General features: G+C 36.0%; 2 protein-coding genes across 4 annotated transcripts; both read right to left on the bottom strand.

Moving 5' to 3' along the window:
* Positions 1–432: 432 nt before the first annotated feature.
* LOC132189062 (amino acid transporter AVT6A) lies at positions 433–7322 on the bottom strand. The gene is made up of 5 exons (XM_059603549.2): positions 6152–7322; positions 4556–4708; positions 3729–3932; positions 2098–2563; positions 433–1233 (listed from the first exon to the last, which is right to left on the bottom strand). Exons 1-5 carry the CDS (start codon positions 6549–6551, stop codon positions 1095–1097), a joined length of 1362 nt encoding a protein of 453 aa, XP_059459532.2. The 5' UTR covers positions 6552–7322; the 3' UTR covers positions 433–1094.
* On the bottom strand, positions 4624–11972 carry LOC132189061 (DNA binding protein). Of its 3 annotated transcripts, XM_088510465.1 has the most exons (5): positions 11728–11972; positions 11441–11636; positions 11142–11228; positions 8992–9148; positions 4624–4708 (listed from the first exon to the last, which is right to left on the bottom strand). In XM_088510465.1, exons 1-4 carry the CDS (start codon positions 11943–11945, stop codon positions 9020–9022), a joined length of 630 nt encoding a protein of 209 aa, XP_088366591.1. In that variant the 5' UTR covers positions 11946–11972; the 3' UTR covers positions 4624–4708; positions 8992–9019. The 3 variants fall into 3 exon arrangements, with proteins under 3 accessions (XP_088366591.1, XP_059459530.2, XP_059459531.2); XM_059603547.2 differs by lacking the exon at positions 4624–4708 and having other exon boundaries at positions 8820–9148; XM_059603548.2 differs by lacking the exon at positions 4624–4708 and having other exon boundaries at positions 9025–9111.
* Positions 11973–14325: the final 2353 nt, after the last annotated feature.

The following is a 14325-nucleotide window of genomic DNA, read 5'->3' as shown; positions in this document are numbered from 1 at the left end:
TTTATGAGCACCTTTATAATCTATCAACTCAATATAAGTAATCCATCAATCTAATATATGCCTAACTTTTTGAAGTATCACAATTGACCTAAACTCTTGATACTATAATTTTTATTTATTTTTTAATGAAGAGGAATCTCTTCAAGGCAAGGGCATATTGTGTACCCATTCTTATTGGATAAACCTCAAATCAATACAAAGTATCCCCATGCAAATCAAGCTATTACGGTTTCGTTGGCGGTCTGGCCCAAAGGAATTGTTTATACACCCAAGAGAATTCGAACCTTAGACATGATGAAAATGCTACCAAGATCAAGACATTTACCACTTAAATCACCCTATAATGACACATCACTTGAGAATCAACTTTTAAGAAGAAATTTTGATAAGTGTAACACTTCAACAGAAATTTTCAAAGCAGGCATGGAGCACTATAAACAAGCCCTATAATTTATATAGGGATGGCGAGTGATTTTATCAAGCTACTAGATGATAATACACCTTGCATTTGGTTACACAGATGAAGCATTACAGGACAAGATACATGCACAACATAACATATCATATGAATCAATAATCTGATCACGTGAGCGCTCTCATACTACTGAATGAGAGAGGTCATGTGATGCCAGTCGATGTGAATCCCCAAAAACTCAATTTAAATAAGCAATTAAATGTTCCATCTAAGTTGGTATCCGATTGAGCTTGGTGCTTTCTTGCCGTTGAAATTAATTATGGCTGTGATATGTGATATCAACACATCATCCATGTGAAACACTACATCATTGTCACCTCACCATCACCACTTCCTTGCTGATGATATCAATAATGTCCAGAATCTACGATAACAACATCAGCCATATGCAGATATGGACGTCTTTCTAATTCTGAACAAAACAAAAAAAGGTATGAAGTATGGCAACCACGAAATGTAAATATCAGGGTCACCTCCAATTACTTTACTATAATGGGTGCCGGAAATCTGATTCAGAACAGGAGCATTGCTCTTCTTTTTTTATAAATCCGGAGACCCAGTATGCATTTCAGGGTAGGAATTCGCACAAGGATTGCAAAAGTTGTCCTCCTTTATTAGGTTAGGTTCCAATCCTTTTCTCGCTACTGAAAATGCTGTAAATGTCACTGCAGATGGCTACTGTGCTGGATGAGACAGCTAAAAAGATCATCACCCATGATACTAGTCTGTCATTCTTTGTTGCAATTCCATGAGTGTCCCTGCACAACAGCAGAAAAAGTTAAGAAAATAAGGACGCATCAGTTTATGACAGAGAAAGGAGGTGTTTTTGATCAACTTTGTCGCAGATTGTTGTCCTCCTATTTAAAAAAGAAAAAAAAAAAAAAAAAAAAGCTTTCTCACACAGGTTGCTTGAATATGAGCGCTAGACGCCTTTAAGCACACCAAGACTTCGGTAGAATTTGACAACAAATTAAAATGCACTTAACTCTTACAAGACACTCACCAATTCACTTTCACCATTCAGCTCTATCTTGTCCTAATGTCCATATCTTTAATTAAGTCAAAATCCGACATCATTTTTTTTTTCACAGCATTAAACCAAGTTCAACTTAGCATCAAAATAAAGAAAATTAGGAACTATCAATAATTTTTCATTTTTTGGCAAAGAAAGGAAAAATCGATATATATGGATTCATATATCAACTATACTTCAAGATGCAGAGTAAAAATGCTGTAATGATCTAATACAGACCTGCTATACACCAGTTAGTTTGGAATCATACAACAGTGGTCCTATCATTGACAGCCACCTAACTAGTGAAAGAGTAAACAAACGCTAGGAAAAAGCTTAGAGTGTGACTATAAATTTAAACTATATATATATATAGTTTGATAAGTAATTTTAATATCATTAATAAAGAGCAGAGGGACGCAACCCTAAATATGTATTTCCTTTTATTTATGCGATAGTGAAAATAAGCACAAATATACATTATTATTAGTGTCATTATTTTTAAGGCCAAAGAGTGTTGGTCAATACAATAAATCAGCTAGTCTTCAAGTTTTGGCCAATGTATGAGCTAAAAGGAAACTAGGAAATCAATGTAGTTAGTTTCACTTACCTAAGAGCGATTGCGGATGGAAAGATGAATCCAACAGCGATGGCAGCTGTGGCACCAGTGAACTGAAACGCATCCCAAATACTAGGCACAAAGTTGGCTCCCACAAAGATAAATCCCATGAGAAGTGCAGTTACTGAGAAGAATCTCTGGTTGTCAAACGCAATGGGAATGGCATAGGGAAAAACAAGACCATCTAGGTTGAGGCGAAGTGAGAAAAACACAATCGGAAAAACAAGCATCAGGTGGATGCCATAGCTCACCCTAACCACATCATCAAGTACTGAGCTATATGGAACTCCAAGATCGCCATCAAAATTAGCAAGTACATCATCTAGTGTTTGATCCCCAAAAAGAATAAATCCAAAGAAGCTGGTAGCAATGTAAACATTTGAGCATAGCGTGAGCGACATTTGGACTATTGACTTCATTTGAGAGGTATCCTTTAGTTCATTCTCTATCGGATGAACTGAAAAAAGCATTGTGCAAGTTATCAGACAAAAAGTTACAACTCAAAGCAAGAAATTGACACCAACTGGACATCTTCCAAATATTGATTTTAAATAACTTACACCACCTTTGTGTGTGTGTGTATGTGACCATCCTTTCACTGGAAATACAGTTGCCAAGTCAAGTTATGGATCACAAAGATTAGTAGCTGTGATTGTAGAATATTTTGTTGGAAGGCAAATTAGGCTAGGCACATACATAGCTTGATATCCCTGAAATAAAAGTAAAGAGTTAAATACATTTTTTTAGTACATGTGCTTTGCCTCTTTATCATATAGCCACCTTGGTTTGCAAAATCACAAATGGTAGCTATAGACATCTTATAAACACAGTTGGTACCTCCATCAATTTCTGTCCAAAAAATTAACGGCCCACCACGTCAAACTTATCAATGACTATTATGAGTTTCATATGCCACATTAGTATTATTTAAAAAATAAAAAATGAAATAATTTAATATATATATATTGGACGGCCCCCCTTCATTTTTACAAAAAAAATTATTATTTAATTTATTTTTTTATATATTTTTTATTTTAAAATAATGCGACACATGTCGGATTGTGAGAGGACTTGACGTGGCACGCTATTAAGTTATCGGTCGGAACATGGGCATAAGTACCAATTGCGTTTATAAAATGTCCACAAGTACTATTTGTGATACTTTTGCAAATTAGAGTAGCTATTTGATAACGAGGAAGAGCATAGGTACTAAGAATGTATTTAACCCATAAGAGTAAATTAAAAAGTCTTTCTTTCTTTTTTGTTTTAAATTTCTCATCATAGTAAAAACATCAAGTAATATGAGCCTTTCTATCACTAACAGGTTGACATGACTTCTTAAACCAAGACATTTTTAAACAGAAAACACATCTAGATATTTCTCGAAAATCCTTTTCAAATGATATCAAAATGCATTCATAATATTTACATATTGGCAAAAAAATATTACATTTTTTTGTCCATGACCATATTATGAGAATATAACAAACGAATTGAGCAGTTGAGAGGAAAACAAAAAATTGACAGAGTCAACCCCTAATCTTACGGATAAATTTATATGGGGGTGGTCAGTAACTGCTGTCATAGTTGTTGTGAACTTAAAATGAGATTCCAAAACTTACTATTATGGTGACAGATGTAGGAAGTGACTAGAACTGGAATAGTCGTGAAAAGCTTCCAAAATGATGCCTGATTAACAAGTTCAGGCATCAAGCGAGGCATTCTAATGCTCCCCTCCACCATTTTAACCGTTGCTACTCCTGCCGTGATTGCCACAAATACAATTGCCAAACCCACTGACAATGCTGAAGTGTATCTCAAGGAATCTAACATCACAAATAAAATACAGGCACATAAATCAATCAACATTTCTCACAGCTGTTGGGCCAGTTAACAGCAAAAACTAGAAAGGTGAATGCACTCTGACATATAGGAATAGTTCAGCAAGTTTATATGTAGATGTCAAAGTACAATCAGATATCATCATGAAGGGACATGGAAGAAACTAATTTAACTTCCTTTAACTGTTTACCTGGTCAAGTTAATAGAGTTGTAAAGGAACTCGACCAGCAATTATTTACTTGTGCACATTGCACTAATTGGACTAGCAGAACTAAATGACACAGCTCAAAAGATTTTGAACTAAATCATAAGCGTGAGAAGCCAAAGTCCAGTGGCAAACTCTTCTTTTCTTGGAAGAAGAGAAAGAGTAGTGTCTAGCAACAGCCAGACATCCATAGCCAACCCTATAGTCTCCAGTAGTGTCTAGCGACAGCCAGGTAAACAGAATCCATATGATAAACCAAGAAGTCATGCTCTCAATTCAAAATGGGAATGACTTAGTAATCCTATCAGGGTTAGCAGGCTAAGATGCCTAGAATATCAGGTACCATAGATAAGATAATATAAACAAACACATGCATAGTTAATCTGGAAAGTGGAGACCCACCAACGCGCTTGAATGAGATGAGAGGAGCAAAAACAAAGAGTGTAGTGATAAACAGTAAGGAGGAGCGTGTGGTCCACCAATGCTGACCAAACCATTCCTCCACCACACCTGAATGCCACACCCCATCCAATTGTGTCCCTGATAACACATCACCTGCACACAATTGCATAATAATTAAAAGTACTGAATAACATAAAAAGAAAAATAACAAATTTCACAACGGTTATTTTCTTTGCTGATCACATACGCAAGCAATTCAACCAAAGAAACTAATAACATGATGTTCAATGAGGGACTTGGTAGAACTGTTTGAGAAGATGTTAAATAGCTAGGCTGTTCAACCTGGCATGAGTTAGCAATAATTTCCTGAAGGCTAACTATAAAACCAACCTCAATCCTGATGATAAATGAAAATTGCACATTGTTCTAATTAACAAATTACAACACGTGACCAAGATGCCTTAGTTCATGACCATGCTTTGGCAAAGGCATCTAACACCACAAAGGTGTCTTAATATTTTATTGATGAGTTATCGGCAAATATCATTAAAAGTGTAAGGCGGCCCTAAGTACATAGAAAGTATAAGGAAACACTTAACTAGAAGAGTTGCAGGGGCAGAACCACATTGGGCCTTGGGGGTCCAAGGCCCAAGGTGGTCCCCCCAAAAAAAAAAAATTATAAAATTCCTATAAAATTTAATTTTTGACCTCCCAAATTATTTTTTTTAGAATTTTGCCCCCCAAACACAAATCTCTAGTTCCGCTACCACTACTGAAGAGTTGTCTTGATATTAACCCCACAAAAGCGTCTTAGATGGGCTTGCCTTCTGTACACCCTGGTCAGCTGCCCTAGAACAAGTTTTTCATGCCTGCCAGACTGGAGACAGGGCTCAGGATACCCATAGAGCATGGCAGTCATAAGCTCAACAGGAAATGCCTTTGAGGGTTGTAGCTTGGATGGATTAAACGAGGAAAACACTATGGAGGTTACTCCTTAGGGTTAACTTCGTGGCCATAACCTTTCATAGTTTGATATCAGAGTGTTTCTTCTCTGAATGATACATGTGATTCCATCTACTGAAAATGTCAAATTGTGATCATTGTCACAATTACCTATAAAGGACAGATAGCTTTTCATGAGACTTGGCAAATTATATCAGTTGTCATAAAACTCAAAACACTTGCGATCAATATGACACAAGCGGGTCATAAGACATATTATCAACTAAAAGCTGGTATAAGACATTTGTTGTGGGTGGTCGGCCACCCACCCTCACATTCAACATTTGTTTTTTCTTTTTCTTTTTTTGTTTTAAAGAATTTTTTCTTTTTTTTGGAAAAACCTTGTCTAGAATACCTATTCGTCCAACTATTCTCATTGAAATAATTATTCTTAAGAAAAGGTTCTTACCAAATAAAAGAATGATTATTTCATAAAAATACCCATTTCGCAATCCAATTAGACTTTAGTCCCAAAAAATTAACTGGTGCTTGTCATAAAGAAGCAGTAGGACCCAATTCAAAATCCCAAAAGAAAAATTGACCAAAATCTAAAAACAAAAAATCTTTAGTCACGAAAAAAAAAAAGGTCCGTACCGATGATGATCATGTAAACAACGAGCATGCCCAAGTTATTGACAACAATGCAGACCTGCAATAGGGTCCGCCCGGCTCCACCGAAGGCATCACCGACCACACCCGAGTATGAGGCGGACTTGGAGGCCCGACTGAACCTCAGAATCATGTCGATGGACGACTCCGTCAAGACCGCGCCCAGGACAATCATGATGAGCCCCGGCACCAGCCCCAGTTGCTTCACGGCTGCCGGGAGAGCCATGATCCCCGCCCCCACGATCGTCGAGGAGAGATTGAAAACGGCGCCTGAGTACGACGCGCAGCCGAAGCCCACCTCGCGGTCATCGTGTTTCTCGGGGAGGAGAAGAGGCGTCCGAGGGTTGCGGCGGTACTTCCGGTCCGTAGAAGGCAGAATCGTCATTTTCGAAGAATTAGCCGTTTCGCGAGAGACGGTGGGTGAGGAAGGAAGGGATTCGGGAAGCGGAGACGTTCACGCGGGAGCAGGAGTTTACAAACGGATTTTCGGTGGTGGGAAGCGAATGGGATGATTACGCGTGTCCAGAACGTACACGCGTACGAGGAAGTGGAAGCCATGTCTTTTTGGTTAGCCGTTAGTGTTGGTCCAGACAAAAAGGCAAGTCTTAAAATTCGCTTTCGTGCGATGCATGTTGCAACGGCCACATACATATGTAGCCGTTGCTCTTCAATCATTAGTCAGCACAGCGCCTAACAAGGGTTCATGCTTGTTTACCCCTTTACGGGCTGCAGTTAGCTTTAAAAGAGAGACAAAATTGTCTCAACATTAAGATTAGGACAATTTTATCCCTCACATTTGCACTAATAGGAAGATCCTTCTCCCAAGTTCTTTTGGTTGAAAGTGGAAAGAAACTTTTAATTTACATTTACTAGTAATTAATCTGTTCAAATTTGGAAATATCACACTTCTCACAACCCGTCTAGCTCTGAGCAAAGCTCGATTTAATTTCAATGAAAGTTGTCTAGCTATGAATTGAGTCATATGTTTGGAAGCATTTTTAATTGCTCTCTCGTTTTCTTTCATTCAGATCAAGGATGAAAAATACCCTATTTATAATAACCCTTTCTCCATTTGATTAGGAAAGAAACAATAATTTTGAGTCCTTGTTAGTCTCAATATGAAAATTAAGGAAAACCAAATAAATTAGGAAAAAATGAGGAGAGTAAGGTGCAATTTAATGCTTGGAACTTCAACGTTCTGTTGAAACTTTCAAGTTTGAATGGAACACCTCTATCTCTAACATCAAAAGAAGCCCAGCCTTGTCGTGTCAAATGGACGTTTGGGCCCCATCATTACTACAAAAACAAAGCTAATCCCTTTTGAACGTTTCAAAAGCCAGCTCAAGGGAGAAGACAGACCATTGATCACCATGTCACACAATGAGCGGCAAAAAATTGAAAATTTTAAAATATATTTCGATTTGTTTGTTACTAATTAATATTCCAGAACAGAAACAATTTTTTCTTCTATCTTAAGCAAATTTTCTGTTATAACTTTTAACACAGATGCTATGTGTTTGGATGGAAGGAAATGGTGGGAAGTGAATAGAAGAGAAGGGAAGGTAGATTAAAACAAAGAACTCTTAAGCTTAAATATTTAGGTGAGAAAGAAGTGGATGCAAACAGAAGGACCTTTTACCATTTTTTTTTAAAAAAAAAAATTTCATACCAAAAAATAAAAAACCCCAAATATATATATACTTGACTACAACCAAACTGACAAAAAGAAGATTTACTTCACTTCTCATTTCTTCTCTAGATCCAGATTCCCAGTAATTTTTTTCTCGAATTGCTATTAATCCAAACAACAAAATTGCTAAAAATCTCTATCATTCTTCTCTTCACGCAACTTCACTTCTGATCATTTCTTATCTAACTAGGTTGCCAAACATAATGCTTCACTAAGACGCTTTAGAGCTTATTTTACACCAAGACTTTAGGTGAGAGTGAACCCAGTCCAGTGCACGAGGAAGGGTAACAGAACCATGGGACTACATCTTTCAGCTGCACTTGAGAGCTATCAAGAGAGAGGCAAAGTAACTTCCGAAAATATCCTTGGCCAAGGTTAAGACCTTATCCCACCTACTCTTCAAATTGTGGTTAATATAACTTGTACCTTATCTTGCAATCATAGAATACCAATTACAACAAAAAAAAGCCGCACTTTGCAGCCATCTATCGTAACTTACCCCTTGAATATACTCTTAATATCCTTTACATTTAGTTCAAAAAAAAATTGCCTAACTTCCTCGACAATGCAAGGTGCTTATCTATTCTTAAAAATCCCTTTGCCTGAAATCAACTCTCTGGATAGTGTAGTAAAGCTACTCCGGTCAACGTAACAATGTAATGTTCTTTATACTTGTGTATCTCCCAAAAGTGATAATACATATTGACAGTATTAAGAGAAGACTCTAATTTGGAATTAGTCGATTTTTTTTTTTTTCATGCAGCAAAACTAGCAAAATGAATTAGGTAACCTCCTTAGATGGGCTTTGATTAATCAGGTGAGGCATTAACCAAAATGTTTGACCCCATTTACTATGTGCATACCATATGGCCCAAGGCGTATTTTCTATTCATGGAATTCGTGTCAGAACAAATCGAACGTATTTGCATAAGAAGGTTTTCCACAAAAAAAATAACTGAAATCAGCAAAAATAGGTCATTTAATTGTACTTTGCAGAAAATGTTGTGGCAGAAACCACAATAATAGAAAGAAAAAAGGTTAGCATTAAGGAGTTGTTAAATCACTCCTGTCAGGAGCAAGAGCCTTGGCAAGCTGTAAGGACATATAACTTACAACTAACATGGTTAAAACTTACAAGCATTGCTGTCAACTTTCTCATCACATCAACGTTTTCTCTTTCTCTTGGAATCTGGATCAGAATGTGAAGCTAGCAACTTGGCCCCTATTGCAGAACTCCATAGAGCCCTTTCTACATCTGATGGTGAGAAGGAATCACATTCTGAACTTAATTCCTGCAGACAATCTTCCACCAGATACTTAAAAACTAAAAAGACAGCCACAGTCCATAAAAACAGAGGAAGCTCCAACTTTGACTACTTGTACAGTTCATTGACAGGAATACAACCCCCATGGAGTAAGTGCATGTATAATTTGATGCGTTGTACATCTAGATGCTAAAAAGAATGTTTCAGCAAACACCCTGCTAAACTAAACTGAGATAAGAATTTTATGTGGTAATAGGTCAAGATACACTCACCCTTCATCTGAAACGCCAATCACGCAGGGTTTGAACGAATGCATAAAGTGGTGTAAGTTTTTTGTGAATGGCTATTTATTCATTTTTTATAGGTAAGTTATACACGCAACCAGTGGGACTTGTACCCATAACCTCACCCTTTACCTTGCTACAAAGGGAGGAAGTACCATTTGAGCTACAGCTCGTCACTCGTTGATGAGTAATTGAGCTATTTTATGCCCTGTCAATGAGTAATTGTACTCCAACTCAAATAAAATTTTGCTCTAACATGCAAGATAGGAGAGACAACTAGCTACCATGCCACTGAAACCTCAATTAGCATTGACTTTAAATCAGGAAATAAACACAGTTTGATCCAAATATCAGAGCTGTGATCTGCCAAGAGACATCAAAGCCACTGAGTTAAGCAATCTAATAATTGTCACAGCCTCACTCTCCAAAATGACTTGGTTTTATCAAAATGGTTATAGCAATCCCTGTCAAGGAGGTTCGGCCTCTAACAATTCTGCAGCTACTACTAACTTTATGATATTAGCACAGGCTTGTCTCCTGTGAACCTGCCCGAACTATCTCCCAAGCACCACCAAAGACGACTTGAATTAAATTGGCATCAACACCACCTATACTTTTTTTTTCATGATCTTATACTATATTTCTCAATTTACTAAAACTGACACCTGCTCCACCAAGTAAAACATTTCGAAGTCTGCTTCAATGTGTTGATATTCGCCCTATGATCAACATCTTGAGCCTTGTTAGTGATGCAAATAACTTTGTTTTGACAAGGAGTGATGGGTTCCCAAGCAGTTTGCACCTTTAACAACCCATAAAACAAAGAAAAGAAAGCTATGTTCTAAGAAAGAATCAACTGCAGCCTTATTCCTAAATCTTGCAATAAATTATCAGTTAAAGGTAAACATTCTATTACTAAGGGTGCAGGGTGAGATCATCATGGGTTCAAGATCCACCAGTGTGTATGTAACTTACCAATCAAGTAAAAAAAAACCTAGAAAGATTTTCGAAGAAGCCACAAAAATATTGAAGTACAACAACAAAGAACCTGTATATCCTGTGACCATTAATTGATTATTCAACCAAATACAAAACAGTCAGCATGTCAGAAACAATAATTATTTTATAAAGAAGATCGTAAAGAAATTGGATGAGAAATATAATGAAAGAAAATATACTCAAATTATCCATAAGCTTAGATGAAAAAGGACATTATTCGTAAAAAGAGTTTATTCTTTCTTTTTTGTCTCTTTTGAAAGAAAAAAAAAACATTGACACAAAAGTCACAGCGAATTGTTATAAAAGAATTATCTTTGGGGTAAAAGAAATTCTGTAAAGCAAATGAATGGGAAAGGAAGTCCATAGGCTAAAGCAAAAAGGTAATCCACCTACATATGCATAATGTGGTCATTAAGATAGTGAGATATCAACCCCTAGCTTTGTTTTCCAACAAACTACAATAGCCCTCAAAGGATATGCAAATTAGGCTTTCAAATTTTCTGTTGAAATTCACCTTGTAGTTAAAATATACACATTAATAATCTCTAGTGCCACATTTTTTTTTTTTTATCACATCAAAATAAGTAAAGAAACAAATAATAACAGTTGAGAATTGCAATCCAACAACGCCCTTGCCTCGGATAAAGCATTTATAACAGCAAGTAAATACTTACAGTCTTTTTCTCACCTTAAACACACATGAACATATAATTAACAAGTAAGAGACATTCACTGACCTTTGCCTTAGTCTGGAGCTTATCCGCTAATAACAAGTACTGCTTTAGCGAATAATCTTTTGAGTTACCCAGAGCCGCCTCCATAGCCTTTTCACCAACATTACAAATCAATAACTAAAACTTACTCAAAATGAACAGAGAAGTAAACAAAATTCACAAAGTAATAAACACAATATACGGATGCAGGTACAATTATCATATATCAATCACTCAGTCTTGTGACAACAACCCGACGTCTGACTTAACCACTCACATATAATCAACACAATAATTTAATCAAAATCAAGCCCTGATTCTACCTCATCGGACATGAACGGTGCCAAATCCGGCGCATAAGCGGCCAGAACGGCGGATGCGGTGGCGGGACCGACGCCTTTGAGCACCGTAAGCTCGGAGACGGCCTTGGAGACATCAGGAAGAGATTTAAACGCTTTTGAGGATGCCGAATTCACTGCGGCCTCGTCCAAGGACGAAACGAAGTCCAACAAACGCGGCCTGAATGAAATTCACGTATACTCGTATAAGAACATTCACACTGCATATTTATACGTATCTATTTAGAGAGAGGGAGGAATAGAGAGAGCACCTCCATTTGCCACGCGTGAGCTTCCATTGCATGAGCTTGGTGAGCTCGGCGGTGGTGATGTAGGGGTTAGGGTTTCGCTGGTGGAGGACCGGAGGTAGTTGGTTGCGGTAAAAGTCGTCCAGGGAAAGTAAATTGGGTTTGTTTAGGGATTCTATGCGAGATGAGTAGGAAGAGAGAGCCTCTTTCCAGAGACCAACCTCAGAGCATTCAAAATTCATTTCTCTTTTCTACGCCTGTCTGATTCTGCTTTCTCAGAGGTTCCCGGCAGCGCGCAGCTTTTTAATTCTTGATGGTTTCCATCTTGGGCCGGGCTCTAGGTTTCAAGCCCAGTACACGCTAACCAACTGGGCCGCCTGAACTGGCCCAAAAGTTACACTCATCCTCCAAATCGATTACGAGCATGCATGTTTGGGATTGCGTTTGAGAAATAGAGCTTTTAAGTCAAAAGACTTTTTTTTTTTTTACAAAAATTTCACTTTTAAACTTTTTATAAAAGTGCGTTTTGGTCTTCTTTTTTTTTTTTTTTTTTTTTTACTCTTAAAAACGCTTTCAATTTTTTTTACCAAACATATACTTTTTTCTTCAAACCAACTTTTTGAGTATTAAATGCACTACGCATACTCGAACATGCCCATGTAGTTTGGTATAGTCCTATTTAATTCTAAGGTAATATTTATACATAAATAATTCCATTTGAATATATTTGTTACGTATGCTTGAATTAGTATTATTTTTATTATTTCAGTTAAAAAAAATATTATCTCCGCCAATTGTTGAACATATTTCTAAGTCGAGAATAATCATTGCACTGATACATAGCATATATAAAAGCCAGCCTCAATATTCGTTTGACAAGAGCATGTACCAATGAAGAAAAAATATCATATACCAATGAGTTTTATATTCTCATCTCACCTCCAAAAAAAAAATTTTAAAAAAAATTTAAATTAAAAAACAACTGGAGTTATAGACAATTCCTTGAGGAAAACAATTTTTTTAAAAAAATAAAAAATAAAAATATGGGCCACGTTCCTTGAGCATGCACCATTTACGTTTTCCCCAGATGTGAGGTAATGGACAGGAAGATTATTATAAAAGAAAACAACAAGGAAGTCCTTTGTGATGGACGATCAATTTATTCCTATGTCGATTTCTCTTTTATTTATCTGCTAGAAAATCCAATAATGATATATGGTCCCCTAGTGTTTATGTTCAATTGGGGTTTTCAGACAAATTATTATCAACTCAACGGGTCACTTTCTCTAAAGGAAATTTAAGAAATTGCCTATTGGATCTTCAATGTTCAAAAGAAAATTCCTTTTCATGAAATTAATGTCTGTATACCCTAGTAATGATGGAAAACGATCCTCTCCATTTCAAAATTCCTCAATTTTTTCAATTTAGTGCATTTTGAAGGGTAGCGTTGTCCAAAAGTTTTAATGATGATAGTGCATTAAATGCAATATCTTTCAAAATGCACTAAATAGAAGAAATTGAGGGATTTTGAAATGGAGTAATGATGTACACAATTTGAAAGGCTGTAAATGACCCAAGGAGTTTTGGACAAAATATTCCCACGCAATAGTTTCCTTAATTCCTTGCACCATGTGTTTTCTTCCAAGTTTCAAGCGATGAGAAAATAATCCGAAACAAAATGGAATAATAAAATATTGATTATGTCTGTTTGGCATTAGCAAAATATTCAGTTTGTTATATTAGGAGATATTTTTGTTTCATTAAAAAGTAAAAAAAAGACAAAAATACTCATAAAATATAATTAATTAAATACTCTCAAATGAATTGGAGAAATCGTGTTCCATTAGCAATAGTTTCCTTAATTTATTGCATTTAAGTTCAAATCAACTAGAAAGTATCCAGTTAGTTATACTTACAGAGTATTTTTGTTAATTTCACTTTTTTGTCTCCGGTTCAAATCAATTTGAGGCATTGACATTAGCAAATAGCAATATGAATGGGCTGAAATTACATTTGAAGGATAGTTCAAATGGAACAAGTCAACACAAGCATTTTAATGCTCGAAATGAATCATTCCCCTTTAATTTCAACGGAGAGTAACCGGTCCTCTTTAAGTGAATGACAAAATTGTCTTGTCACAAATCAACCAGAGAGTACTTCGTCCTTTTTAAGTAAAGGGTAAAATTGTCTTTTTACAAATATTCTTTTCATATTTGCAAAATGAAAATTTTACACTCCGCCGCCAAACCATGTCAAATGTTTGATTCTCTCGCTTGCTTACACTTTTCTTGGGCACTGTTTGCCAAAGAATCGAATTGGGAAAGAAAAAATAAAAAATCAACTTTACTATTCATCTCAAAATTAACTTTAGCGTTCTTACCTTTTTCATCACATCAATTATTTTTTATTACTATTCAAATAAAAAAAATTACTATAAAATAAATTTTTTCATTTTTTTATACAAAATATTCTTATCCTTTTTTTTTATATATATATATATCAATCAAATATACTACTCTTTCGATCCACTTCTTCAAATTCATCACTATAAAATAAAATTTTTTTTTTTTTATACAAAATATATATATATATATATATATTCCTCTTTTATGTATCAATCAA

This window comes from Corylus avellana, chromosome 9 (assembly GCF_965113065.1).
Source record: "Corylus avellana chromosome 9, dhCorAvel1.hap1.2, whole genome shotgun sequence".
Classification (NCBI taxonomy): domain Eukaryota; kingdom Viridiplantae; phylum Streptophyta; class Magnoliopsida; order Fagales; family Betulaceae; genus Corylus; species Corylus avellana.
Note: the sequence above shows the minus strand (reverse complement) of the source record. Positions and strands in the feature narration are given on the sequence as shown.